The sequence below is a fragment of the Paroedura picta genome, chromosome 11, assembly GCF_049243985.1.
Source record: "Paroedura picta isolate Pp20150507F chromosome 11, Ppicta_v3.0, whole genome shotgun sequence".
Lineage (NCBI taxonomy): Eukaryota > Metazoa > Chordata > Lepidosauria > Squamata > Gekkonidae > Paroedura > Paroedura picta.
The window spans coordinates 61,064,239-61,078,329 of record NC_135379.1 but is presented as its reverse complement, the minus strand read 5'-3'; the positions used below and the strand labels follow the sequence as shown (position 1 = coordinate 61,078,329).

Sequence of the window (14,091 nt, the reverse complement as noted above, 5' to 3'; positions counted from 1 at the left end):
CCTCCTCGTTTCCGGCCGGCCGGGATGCTGCGGGTGCTGCGGCGGGGGCGTCCCCGGGGCTCCGTGCCCGCGGGGGCGGGGGCGCGCGGGGCGAGCGCGAGCGCGGGGTCCGGCGCGGGCTGGGCGTGGTGGGAGGCCGTGTCGGCGTCGGCGCCCGTGGCGGGGGCCGAGGCGGGGCTGGTGGCGCTGCAGGCCGCGTCGGGGCTGCCGTGGTGGGCCAGCGTGCTCGCCGCCAGCGCCGCCCTCCGCACCGGCCTCACCCTCCCGCTCGCCGCCCTGCAGGCCCGCGTCCTCGCCCGGGTGAGTGGGGGGGGGAGGGAGAGAGAGTTGAAAGGCTGGGGGGTTCTCCTGAGGGGCCCCCCCTGACGGGCGTCGGCCTGTGTCTCCGCAGGCAGCTGGAGAACCTGCAGCCCCAAGTGCAGCTCCTCGCCCAGCAGCTCCGCCGGGAGGTCTCCGCCTGCGCCGCCAGCCGCGCCTGGACCCCGCAGGACGAACGGTGAGGCCTCAGCCCAGGGCCTGGCCAGGCAGCGGGGGGCCAAGGCCGCGACTCCTAACCGAGGAAGGCTCCCCAAGGACCGCAAGGGCGGAGGAGGGTTGCAGGGCCGCGCCTCGAGGGCTTCCAAGGAACGCTGGTGGGCGAAAGGAAATGCTCCTTGACGCCGAGAGGGATTAACTGTGGACTCCTCTGCCAGGAGATGGAGAGGTGGCCCCAGGAATAAACACCTTGAATAAGGGATTAGACGCAGGGGTAGTCAAACTGAGGCCCTCCAGATGTCCATGGACTACAATTCCCAGGAGACCCTGCCAGCGAATGCTGGCAGGGGCTCCTGGGAATTGTAGTCCATGGACATCTGGAGGGCCGCAGTTTGACTACCCCTGGATTAGAGAGATACCTCTCTCATGCAGAGGCTACAATCCTCCGAATTCCAGAGACAGAAGGCAACATCAGCAGAAGGCCTGGAGTTTCTTGATGGCCCTGGGAGGGTTTCCCCAATGGGTTCATTATGTATTATGTATTTGTTAAGCATATATCAGGTAATGCGACTTTATACAGTCATGCTGTCCTGCCCGCCCTCCCCAAATTGGCCAGTGGTGGGCCTTGAGGGGATGGGAAGAGGCAGAGCCTGGTGGGCATGAACACAGCTATGCTACCCAACCATATTCTGCAGGATGGTGCCACTTCTGGGGTTTCTCAAAGGCTGAAGAATGTTTCAGGGGGTTCTCAACATAGAGGAAGATTGCTCTGTGCTTTGTTGTTGGCCCTGAAGAGGAACTGGTTTGACCCCTATGTGAGACAGAATGCTGGACTAGATGGACCTCACTGGTCTGATCCAGCAGGGCTCTTTGGATGTTCTTATTAAAGGGCTTAAGGAAAAGTAATGCCTTGGCCTGGCTGCTAGTAGGAATCGTTTATTTATTTTATTTGCATTTATGTGCTACCCTCCCCTGTGGCTCAGGGTGGTTTACAGAGAACATTAGATGCGTAACAGAGTACAGGCAAATTTGGTGGTTATCAACAGTTTTAGCATCCATTTTAGCAACAATTCTAACAAATATAATAAAGCAAATTCGGTAACTATATCAATAATCAACAGTCAACAATAGTTATAGTACAACTTAACATGGTGCAGGTATGGTTCTTCTGCAGTTCCATAGAGAGTGCTCATCTGAGTAGGAGGGGTGTGTGTGTTGAAGATGTTATCTTCAAACCAGAATTTGGTCTTCTGCCTTTCACACTATTTTTTGTTTTAACAGCTGTTGCTAAGTCAGTTAAAAGCAAAAACATTTTCTTAAGTGTGGAAGGTTTTTTAAAGTTTGGTCTACCACTAGTGTAGTAGTCCAGAATAAAAAAAACCCTGAAGTGTTAAAAAAATTACAGTAACTCAGTCACATTAATAGAAAAATGTCTTAATATTTTAATGCAATAAAGCATTGCAGTTTTAAAAAATATTTTCTAATATGAGCTAGCCAATTTACTTTTTATAATTAGCATCAATATCAAACAAATGAGTAAAATCTTTTTTTGGGTTGTCCTAATAAGTTAATACTTTATAAACATCTGATAGAAATTTGAGAAAGTTAGTTAACTAAACTTCTTTGTACCTATCAGATGGCCAACTCTGAGCACATGAAAAAGAATGCCTTGTGTGGTTGAGAGCGACACCCTCTAATTTAGAAAACTCAGTTGGATTCCCCACTCCTCCACATGCAGGCAGCTGGGTGATCTTGGGCTAGTTATAGTTCTTTTTGTTACAGCTGTTCTTGCAGATTAATCCTGTCAGAGTTCCCTTAAACCCACCTACCTCACAGGGGTAAGCAGAGGAAGGTATAAATTGGTATAAAAAACAATTATTCTAATGTATATCATGTGTGCTATAAGAGCTTTGAGAACTCTTTTGAGCGTAGTGTTCTGTTCCTCGCTGTCACGTTGGAGGTGTTTGGAACCCATTAGACCTCATTATATAGGATTGTCTTATGCTTATCTTTCTAACCAGGTTCCATTTCAGGAAGAATCTGAAAAGAATTACTTCAGAGTTATACGTTCGAGATAATTGCCACCCTCTTAAGGCTAGCTTGCTGATATGGATACAGGTTCCAGTATGGGTCTTTGTTTCCTTCGCTTTGCGTAACTTAAGCATTGGTAGAACAGCTTCTGAAGGTAATAATTTTAAGTTGATGATACAGAGTGTGTTTTATTTTATTATTTTATTTCTTACATTTCTATACCGCTTTCCCTTGTGGTTCAGGGTGGTTTACAATGAAAATGTATAGCTCCCAGTTCACTGTGATGCTGGCACAGTACAGAGAACACAACAACAGTTTTGGAGTTATAACATTTGAAAAACGTTTGAACGCAACAGTACAGGGAATATATCAACAGCTTTGGTCTTAATACATTTTGAACACAATAACACTTTAACAATCATAAACTGTGTAATTCAGCTGTTATCCACTTGGTCTTTTGTTTGTTTACTGGATGTATGGGTTCAGAAATTTTCTAAATTTCTCTTTTTTAAAAAGCCCCGTCTTTCAAGTTTGAGACAACTTGGCATAAAGTAGAATAGCGAGTCTTATAAAAGGGGAGAAAATGTTGTTCCAGAGGGCAGCTGTCAAGTATTCCACAGAGCCATCCATAGAGAGCTCAAGCCAAATCATCACATCATAAAATAAGCCATCTGTCCCTGTCATACATCTAATTCTAAAGGATTATTTGATATGCAAAATGGAACTAAGGACAGCTGGGATTCCTTTCAACCGTGAAGAGATCCCAGAAACCCAGCAAGTTTTTAATAAAGCAATTTTTCAAATTGGCAATCAGATTTCAAAGAAAGTCAGGTAAACCCAGGGAACTGGGGATTTGGGCTTGCATCGCAGAGGCCTGCTAGTTCTTTATGATCCATGTGCTGCTGTGGCTACAGTGCTGAAGCCTTTTTTCTTCCCACATTTGGATGCCTTGAAAAAGCCTGAAAGGGAGAGGAAGTGCCCCTGTGGCTCTGATCAGATAGAGACAATGGTACATAAACCTCTTCACTGCCAATATTATATAGATGCACATTCCATTTTTTTCACCATTATTATTTTTTCACCATTATTTTCACCATTATATTATTATACGGCTCACTCCGCCAGGAACCTAGGCGTGATTCTGGACGCCTCCCTCACAATGGAGGCCCAGATCACAAAGGTAGCGCGGCTGGCATTTTACCATCTCCGCCAAGCCAAACTACTAGCGCCCTACCTGGCCCCGGAACATCTAGCCACAGTGATCCATGCGACGGTCACCTCTAGACTGGACTTTTGTAACTCGCTCTACGCAGGCCTGCCCTCAGCCCTGACCCGGAAACTACAACTGGTTCAAAATGCAGCAGCCAGGATCCTCACAGCAACACCGTGGAGGTCTCATATCCGGCCTATTCTCCACCAGCTGCAATGGTTACCAGTTGAATTCCGGATCAGACTAAAGGTTCTGGTTATTACCTTCAAGGCCATACGCGGTCAGGGCCCAGTGTACCTGAGGGACCGCCTCCCCGCCTATGCCCCCAAAAGAGCTCTGCGCTCTACTACCACCAACCAGCTAAGGATCCCTGGCCCTAAAGAAGTCCGTCTGGTCTCGACCAGGGCCAGAGCATTCTCTGTTCTGGCCCCTACCTGGTGGAACGAGCTCCCAGAAGAGATCAGGGCCCTGACGGAGCTTAAACAGTTCCGCAGGGCCTGCAAAAAGGAGCTCCTCCACCAGGCATTTGGCTGAGACCAGACGTAATCAACAGCGACCAAGGGCCCCTGCTCCCCCCCCACCCCCCTCAGAATTCAATAAATAAACCACCCCCCTCAGAATCCCATCAATAAGCCCTGGACCTGTTTGTAGTACTATATTGTTATACCGTTATATTGTGCTGTTATTTTGGTTACAATTATTAGTTATCAGTTATACATGTTACAGACTGTTTTATGTATTGTTCTCTGTTATGATGTAAACCGCCCTGAGCCTCCGGGGAGGGCGGTATATAAGTATGATAAATAAATAAAAATAAATAAATAAATATAGAATCCCAGGATGTTCAGTTCAAGTTTATACTTGTTTATTGCTCGCAGACACAAATTGTGCTATAACGTATAGCATCCCCAGGCTCTGTGCTGCAGCCATGAAAGTTCAGTGTAAGATGACTAACGTATATATTTATATTTATTCTATGATTTTGGCAGTTTTATAAAGTATTTAATATTATTAGTAAAGTTATGCTTTTAACTGTTTTATGCTTTTTTGCTTCTGAACCCTAACTGTCTTGTAAAGGTAAAGTAAAGGTAAAGGTATCCCCTGTGCAAGCACCGGGTCATGTCTAACCCTTGGGGTGACGCCCTCTAGCGTTTTCATGGCAGACTCAATACGGGGTGGTTTGCCAGTGCCTTCCCCAGTCATTACCGTTTACCCCCCAGCAAGCTGGGTACTCATTTTACCGACCCCGGAAGGATGGAAGGCTGAGTCAACCTTGAGCCGGCTGCTGGGATTGAACTCCCAGCCTCATGGGCAAAGCTTTCAGACAGCTGCCTTACCACTCTGCGCCACAAGAGGCTCTTAAACTGTCTTGTAACTGGTTGTTAATTTTCCTCACGCTGGTCTGCAACCGTCATAAAGATCTGACTGAGTCTGAAAGGACAGCATGCTGGGACGCTCTGTGGTCTGTTGTGATGGCAGCCTTAGCAGGAATCATGCTAGGGCCGGGGGGGGGGGGGGTAGGGTCAGTTTCAGGCAAGTTAGAGGAACCTTCCCTGAGTACTGCATTGTTTATTGTCTGGCCCTGAGACTGCCTAGAGCTTCCCTGTCCCTTCCTCAAACTCCAGCACTTGGAGGTGGGGGGAGGCAATCCCCATCTGTCTTTGCTCTGACTTCTGGAGGCTCTTTGTAGCTGAAAGCAGGAAACTGCCTTAGTGATTTCTAGGGCCATTTTTTCCATATGCTATGGGTGCCCAAGAATACAACTTTCTTAGGTCCTCAGAAATTAACAAAGGAAAAGTTGAAGGCAACAAAATAGTTAAATTGAGAAGAATTCTGATTTGTGGTTGTGATCTTCAAAAGCAAGCCCTTCACTTTTTGCTCAGCTCATTGCCTTTAAGGGGAATTTTACTGCTTTCTTGGCCATAAAAGGTTTCACAAGAGTCATTCACTTCCTCCCTCATGGACCCTAGTCTCCTGCTTCTCAACTGCTTGGGAAACAATTTCACCCTTTTTAACAGCAGTAACCTACAACTCTGACTCTTTCAAAAATCCCCCATTTCTAAAATTCCTACTAATTTCTTCAAAATTTCCCAGCATTCTTTAGATTCACAATAATTTGATTATGCATTGTGTTTCTATCACCAGGTGCTCTACAACGGGGGTCATCAACGGGGTTGCTGGCGGCTGTGCCTGCCTCTCTTCCCCTCCTTGCAGCGAGAAGCTCGCCAGGCCGCAAGTAAAGCGGCCGCTTCGCTCGCAACCTGGCTAGCTTCTCACTTGCGAGGGTGGGGGGAAGAGGCAGGCACAGCCGCCAGGGGACGCAAACGCACATGGGCGGAGTTGCCGCACATGCGCTTTTGTGCCCCCTGCTGGCGCAAACGTAGCAACTCTGCGCATGCCCGTTTGCACACAGCTGCCGCACGTGCGTGGCACCCGTCCCACCGGCTCTCCCCCACACCCGGAGGCGGTCCTCAACCGCAAAAAGGTTGGGGACCGCTGCTCTACAAGAATAGAAATAGAAAATACATGTTAATTTTCTGTGTCTTCAGCAGGGATTCCTATCCAGGAACAGTTTTCTGTGGGAGGTACCCTCTGGTTTACGGACCTCACTGTACCTGATCATACTCTGATTTTGCCCATCACTCTTGGACTCCTGAATCTGCTGATAGTGGAAGTATGTAAAAAGTAGAGCTGGGACCACTCTAAATATACTGTACACATGATTCTCCCACCTTTTCCCCAAATAACTCAGGGTGGTGTACACAGGCATCTCTTCTGCTTTATCTTGCTCAATTTATTATTATTTAATATTACATTTCTAGACTGCCTCTCTTTCATTGGGCTTGAGGCGATTTACAACATAGTCGCAATACATAGGTTATATACTTTATTAATTACACATTAAAATTAAAATGTACTAAAATTCCTTGGGTTACAGATAGTTACACCATTTCTCAGTGGTGACAGTGGGTGGCAATGGAAAAAAAACGAATCGGGCCCTCACTGTATGTTTCTTAATTCTAGAAGGGAAGTCATGTTGAAACAAAAAATAGCCTCATACACCTTGTCTGTAATATACTGTAAATGGTATTCATAATCAACACTAAAAATCCATAGCACTGCCAAAATCGTTTTCAGATATTTACCAAAGCAGTACTAGAGTAATATCTTTGCTTTTGTGAATGGTCACTGTGCTTATATTGTATACATTTGAGCTTTCACCCCCACTCCCTATTTTTTACATTTTATTCTCTATGCACTGACATATTTCTTTAATCTGATTAACTGCCCACAACAGCTAGGTGGCTCAATAAATTTGTTGGTCTTTACATTGTCTTTTCAGTATTTTCCAAATCAAAGTTTGGATTAGCAATGTCTATGAATAATTGTATGATTATAGTAGGATGTTTTAATACAAAGCCGAAGTTATTTTCCAAATTGTCAACTTGGAAGAGAATGTAAAGGCACAAATAACCAGCCAGAGTCTGCATTTGCCATGCATCATCTCAGATGACATTTTCCATGTGTCTTAAAATTTAAATTTCTCTTCAGATTTTTGTCTTGCAAAAAACCAGACTGTCCAGGATTCAGAAGTATGCCACTTACTTCTTTCGAGGGATGTCTGTACTTATGGTCCCAATGGCTGCAACTGTGCCATCAGTAAGTACAATAGGACAGAAGTTGGTCAGTGACTTGCAGGAGTTGAGTGGTTGGCACTACAGTTTAGTGTAGTGGTTAGGAGTGCTGACTTCTAATCTGGCATGCTGGGTTTGATTCTGCACTCCCCCACATGCAGCCAGCTGTGTGACCTTGGGCTCGCCACGGCACTGATAAAACTGTTCTGACCGAGCAGTGATATCAGGGCTCTCTCAGCCTCACCTCCATCACAGAGGGGAGAGGAAAGGGAAGGAGATTGTAAGCTGCTTTGAGACTCCTTCAGGTAGAGAAAAGCAGCATATGAACAACCCTTCCTTTTCTTCTACCAGTATGTGCCTAATAGATTGTGAACCTTAAGAGAAGCTCTCTTTATCTTAGGCACGGCGATTACTGCAAATATCTTTAAGCAGCTCCTTTTTATGATAAATGTGACAGTTGTTCTTGATAGTCTATGATTGTTAGCTCATTAAATAAAACACATCTCTTTCCTATTATTGCAGGCCATGGCTTTGTACTGGGTGTCTTCAAGCTTCATGGGACTTTTGCACAATCTTCTGCTCCGCTCTCCTGCTTTCCGTAGACTCTGCCGAATACCTCTGACCAAGTCTGATTCAGACACTCCTTACAGGGACATTATTGCTGCCATCTGTACTAAATATTCCTTGAAGTGAGATACAATTTGAAACAAACATTTGTTCATGGCATCACTGGAGCTTGAAATCAACTAATACCATATTGACTCTTAACTGCACATGGAACCTCCCTTGAACTAACAAGATTTAACGAGTACTGTGTGCTGTGTTTCATTTGAGAAGATTAAACATTACTGTGACACACTTACGTTGTTAGGAGTATGTGTTAATGTGGGGGGGGGGTTCATAGTGGTTTTTCTTTTTTGTTTGTTTAGTGTACCGAGTACTCTGCCAGTCTTCAGCTGCATGCATGCTTTCAGTCCATCCGGGAGAAAACGGTCTTCTGTCTTAAATTTATCTCTAGCATGCAGAAGTACAAGATAGGTTCCTGGAAGACAGGAACTAGAATAAAAGTACTGTAATTCTGCAGTTAAGAAATCCCACTCAATCTTTAGTTTGGTCCAGTGAGAACTTCCAATGCAAGTTCGGTTGATTGCTTCCAAAAGCAGACTTCGTTAAAGAAAATCTCTTTATTAATGTTATAGCAAAACAAGCATCTCTAAACCTTTGCTAAGGCTAAAGCACCTAGGGACTGTTGTCCCTTAACCACCAGTCCCCCTTGCACACCCATTTGGTGTGAAACATCCCAGATGCCATCCCCCATACCGCAAGGGAAAGATGGCCATACAGGCACTATAAATTGACAGGAATATGCTAGTACAATAACTAGGTGACATGGCAAAATATCCATCACTGTTTTGAGGTTTTTACAGGAGGGAGATATTTATTTATATAGACTTTATGCCACCTTTCCCTACGGCTCTGGGTGGTTTACAGAAAATGTTTTGGAACATTCACATGGAACCGTATCAGTATCAATATCCTTAATACTATTTCACTCCCTTATATATTTGGAAAACAGCCTCCTGGGAGGAGACTGTCCGGGGCCCTCCAGCTCCCACCCTCCCTCCTTGCCTGCTAGAAACCTTGTGGCTGTGGCCTCCATTGTCACCCAGGAGAAGAGAGGCAGCAATGGGGCTTTGCAGCCCGCAGGTACACTCCTGCTGGAAGGGAGCTGAGGGGGGAGGGTTGCAACCTCCCTGTGGGCCGCAAATCTCTGTCACCAGGGGTGGGGGGGGACTTCCCACCCCCTTTCGCCAAAGGGAGCCGCGGCCATCCTCTCACGCGTTCCTGCCTGCCGCGCTTTGATACTAGTAACTAGGGGAAACCAAGATGGCGACGGAGCAGTAGCAGCGTTTCTAGAGGCTCTCCTACGCATTTTCTTTTCTAATTAACTCCTGGAGCTTGTTTGAGTTGCTTGTATTATCGTCGGTGCCACCTGATTTACCCTGTGTCTTTACATCCGAGCTTGGAACTCTAAACACCTGGTAGGACTCATTTATACTTAAATTCTGCTGTGTTTCGAGAACAGAGTGCCGTCAACTAAGAGAGTCTTTACCTTGGAGCTCACCGGGGGAGTTAACTATACTGAAGATAAGAAGCCAATTATCTATAGTTAGCAACTCTTGTTTCATTTTTTTCCTGTCTGGAATTCTTCCTTGTCTGCTGTATTTAGTTTGTTTTGCTTCAACACGCCTTAACACTAATAAGCTCAGTGGACGGGATTGCAGCGAGCTTTTATGTCTCTCTTCTCCCCTGAACATCATTTGTTTATTTGAATATCCTGTCCTCCTGACTGTTCCTTTCATTGCCTATTTGTGACAATAACAGCCTCTCACTTGTGAGCTTTAAGCACTTGTGAGCTTTAGGACTTTTGCAATGGGAGGTGGTAAAAGGGTGAGTAAGAGGGTGCGTGAAGGTGATGGCGATATTACCCCACCCCCTGCCAGCAAGCAGACAAAGATAGACGATTTTATTATGGCAAGTGGTATCTCAAAATATGCTGCCTCAACCTCAAACCGATTTGCTCCACTGGAAAATTGTATAATCAAGACTCAGTGTGAAGAAGAAAGAAAAGAGGGAGATGACTCAACTGCTTGGCTGTTAGAAGGCCAGGCTGAAGCCAATTGCAGAACCTCCGATAACATCCTAAGTGAACTCTCACATCTGACTGCCAAAACTGTGAACGCCTTATTTGAAAGAATAAAGTTTATTGAGGATAAGATTGACAATATGACACAATTGTTTGCACAACACTTCGGCCCTAACCTAGGCTTCAGTGGGAAAGAAGTATGTAATCAACCTCCTAAAATACTTAATTTTGACAAGAAGCCATTTGTTACAAATAATGGAGAGTCTAAAAAGGCTAGCACACATCTGCAGTCTTCGGAGGAGAGTTTAAATTACCAACTTAAGCTTCTGCCATGCAAAGTTTGTCTGGTTGTTTGCAAGTATGGAGACCATCTCATTCCTTGGAAGACAAAACAACTGGTGATACGTCATCTAAGTAATATCCTCGGTGTGAATACTTCTTCACTTGACTTAGTTCAAGTACAGCCTCTCTACAATCTGAATCAAACGCAAAGAATCTTACTGGAATTTCATAGCCCCAGGTTTCCTTCCCTACTACTCCGTAAGAAGTTATTTCTTCGCTCAAAAGGTATTTTCCCAGTTCGCATTTTTGAAAACACTATTCTAAAACCTTTATTGCCGAAGCAGCATACTAATCCCCTGATGAAATTGGGTAGTCACTCTGAAGAACCATCAACGGATGCTCGCCAGCAAGATTTAATACAGTGGACTGATCTACCCACTCAACCATGCTTGGATCCAACTCATTTTGAACCTGAAAACACAATAGAAGAAGACCTATTGAACTCCTACTCTGATCTTCCACCTACAGAGCAAAAAGAGATCACTACCAGATTGGAACATCTAAGGCTTAAGCTTTTGAGTACTTCAAAAGGCATGCACTCACAAAGCACAGAATCTCCTCATCAAAACAATGTACCGCCAGCAAGTACATCTGGGTCATCTCAGCCGCTGATCCCAACCTCAATTTTAACAAGTAGAGGGAAGCAAAACGAACCCACTACCAGCACCAATCGGGAGATCTTAGAGGGCACTCTGCCCAATGAAAAATCCAAAAAACCGAGAGAGGAAAGCACTACACTTGCACCATCATGTAATAATGGCTGTGTAGTCCTGGATCCGGAGGGAGATCTGAATAAGATCACAAATGAGCCCTGACAATTAAAGTGTTTGTCCTGGAATATTGGGGGGTGGAAGAACAAGCTCCACGACACTGATTTTTTAAAGTTTTTGCAAATTCATGACATTATTCTCCTGCAGGAAACATGGATCCAGGAACAGGATTTCCTTTCTATTCAGGGCTACAAGGCCTTCTCAGTCCCAGCAACCAAGATACATACAAAGGGACGGGGGCGTGGAGGCCTGGTTACCTTTGTTTCAGTTGATTTAACGGTTGATGTTTTAATCTTAGAAAATAGTCAGTACAATAACTTCCAGGTCCTATTAGTTAAGGGACTTTTCCCCAGAAGATTAATATGCATTAATGTATACATTCCACCTAATAGTAGTAAGAGCCAAGGAGACGATCTCTGGGACTCCCTGGCTGATACCATAGAATCCTTGCTCCTTCACTATCCAAATTCCTATATTATAATGGGTGGTGATTTCAATGCAAGAATAGGCTCTGGGGCAGTTGATGTAGGAGGTAATAAGAGTACTCAAATAGCCACCCATGCCTATCTCTCGGATCGTTCCTCAAAGGACAGGATTGTCAACAAATTTGGCCTCAAACTTTTAAAACTGCTCTCTTTGGCCAATCTACACATTTTGCATGGTACCAGCTTGGATATATCAGGAGGTGCTTATACTTACCTATCAACTTATCGAGCTAGCACGATTGATTACATCACAGTCTCATCTGATTTACTTAACCTAGTAGCCAAGTTTGAGGTTGTTGATAGCTTGTTAAGAGACCACTGCCCACTGAGACTAACACTTAAAACTACTGGCAGTAAAATCTTGAAACCAGTTTCTGAATTAGCAGGTTTACCATGTTCTAGGAGACTCAAATGGTCTGATCAGCTTCAATCCAAATTCTCCCAATTTTTTGCAAACCCAGAAACAGAATCTTTGAGGCATGCTATCCTTCAGTCAGATAATGATGCTATCCAAATCTGGGAAGCTATTACTACTCTCCTAAAGCCGTTTCTTGTTAATAACAGACCAATCAAACTTTCACCATATTCAAATAATGGTTGGTTTGACCAAGAGTGTAAAACTCTCAAAAAATATATAACCCACACCATGAGGAAAGCAAGGAGAAATACTAATGAGTTCTGGATGCCCCAACTTTTGTATTTAAGATCACAATACAAAAAATTAATTAAACAAAAAAAGCTCGAACATGCCAAATCCTTATGGAAAGAATTAGATTGGGCGGTTTCTGAGAAAAATGACTCACGTTTTTGGGCACTAGTCTCCAATAGTTTAAACACCTGGTCCCATCATCTGGAGGCTCAAATACCAGCTAAAGATTGGGCCCTGCATTTTAGCAAGGTCTTTGGAGCCCTTTTGGCTTCATCCCCAACAGCCATGTCACATTTACAACATATCCCTCCTGATCTAACAGATCTCCCAGTTTGGCCCACAGTTTCAGAGGCTGAAATCAAAGGCCTGATCTCATTGACATCTGGTAAGTCCCCAGGGGAAGATCTGATCCCTACAGATCTTTATAAAGCCTTTCCATCATGGTGGTCTCCTATATTAGCAAAAACCTTCTCGCAAATTAACAATACAGGCCAAATCCCCCCTGGATGGAAACTTAGCATTGTTGTGCCCATTTACAAAAAAGGGGACAAATCAGCTCCAAATAACTATAGGCCTATTAGTTTGTTAGACATAGCAGCAAAACTGTACAGTAAGTACTTACTGATTAAGCTGGAGGAATGGGCAGATGAAAATCATATTTTATACCCACATCAAGCTGGATTCAGAAAGGGCTTTAGTACTATTGACCAATGTCAGATACTTCAGCAACTGGTCTATTCAGGGATAAATGGCCCTAAGAAAGTGTTGTACGTTGCATTCGTTGACTTGGCCGCAGCTTTTGATTCTATAGACAGGCAGCGCCTATGGCAAAAATTAGCAGACTTGAACATTGATAGGCGGCTCCTATTTCTGCTGCGGGAGTTGCACTTTGACACTTATGCTCAAATTAGAGTGGGAATTTCTGGCTCCCTAACCAACAAAATTCCAACATGCAAGGGCGTCAAGCAGGGATGTGTGTTGGCTCCCCTGCTGTTTAATTTATACATTAACAACATTGTAGAAAGACTCTCTGGCCCACAATTTGTTTCTCCCATACTAGGAGGTCAAAAAATATCTATTTTACTTTATGCAGATGACATGGCCCTAATTTCCCTCACAAAAATTGGGATGCAAAGACTACTACAACAACTTGGTGCTTATTGTAAAGAAGAAGGTCTTAAAATAAACTACGATAAGACAAAAGTAATGGTCTTTAGAAAAAGGGCCAAAAAGTTCTCTTGGAGCATATCTGGAAATTCTGTTAGCCAGTGCAACTCATTTAAATATCTGGGTATCACATTTAGTGAGAGGCTGAATTGGAAACTTCATCTGGACACCATTAGAGCCTCTGCAACACGCCTAGTGGACACTATTCTGAAGTTTTATTATACAACAGGAGGCTTCCTCATCGATCCAGCCCTCAAATTATACAAGTGCAAGGTTATCCCCCATCTTTTGTATGGAGTAGAGGTCTGGGGATGGAAGGAAAACTTCATACCTAGGCTAGAATCCAGCACGGCATTGCCTTATTAATAGCCTTATTGCACGCTACTCCATCCCCGATGACCTCCTAAATCCTTCAGCTAATAACTCTCACCTTAGAGACTGGATCTTCAAAAGTGATGCCCAGTTAGACAGAATGCAAATTTTGGAAATTAAGACAGCAACATGGTTTAAGCGGTTTAAATATGACCATCGTAGATCCTCTTATCTAATGAAAATCAGTAACCATAATCTCAGAGTAGCTTTTACATCACTTCGATTCGAAACGATGCCTACAGAGGTACTGGCGGGTCGATTTAGCTGTACGCCAAAAAAACAGCGTTTCTGTATTTGTGGTGCACAAGC

At 44.4% G+C, this 14,091-nt stretch overlaps 1 protein-coding gene across 2 annotated transcripts; it reads left to right on the top strand.

Annotated features, from left to right (window-relative positions):
• The first annotated feature begins 1 nt into the window (after position 1).
• Positions 2-8,208, top strand: COX18 (cytochrome c oxidase assembly factor COX18). 2 transcript variants are annotated; one of them, XM_077302531.1, is made up of 6 exons: positions 2-300; positions 396-496; positions 2,496-2,659; positions 6,268-6,389; positions 7,268-7,375; positions 7,873-8,208. In XM_077302531.1, the coding sequence occupies exons 1-6, from the start codon at positions 25-27 to the stop codon at positions 8,041-8,043; spliced, it is 942 nt and encodes a 313-aa protein (XP_077158646.1). In that variant the 5' UTR covers positions 2-24; the 3' UTR covers positions 8,044-8,208. The 2 variants fall into 2 exon arrangements, with proteins under 2 accessions (XP_077158646.1, XP_077158645.1); XM_077302530.1 differs by having other exon boundaries at positions 6,265-6,389.
• The last annotated feature ends 5,883 nt before the right edge of the window (positions 8,209-14,091 follow it).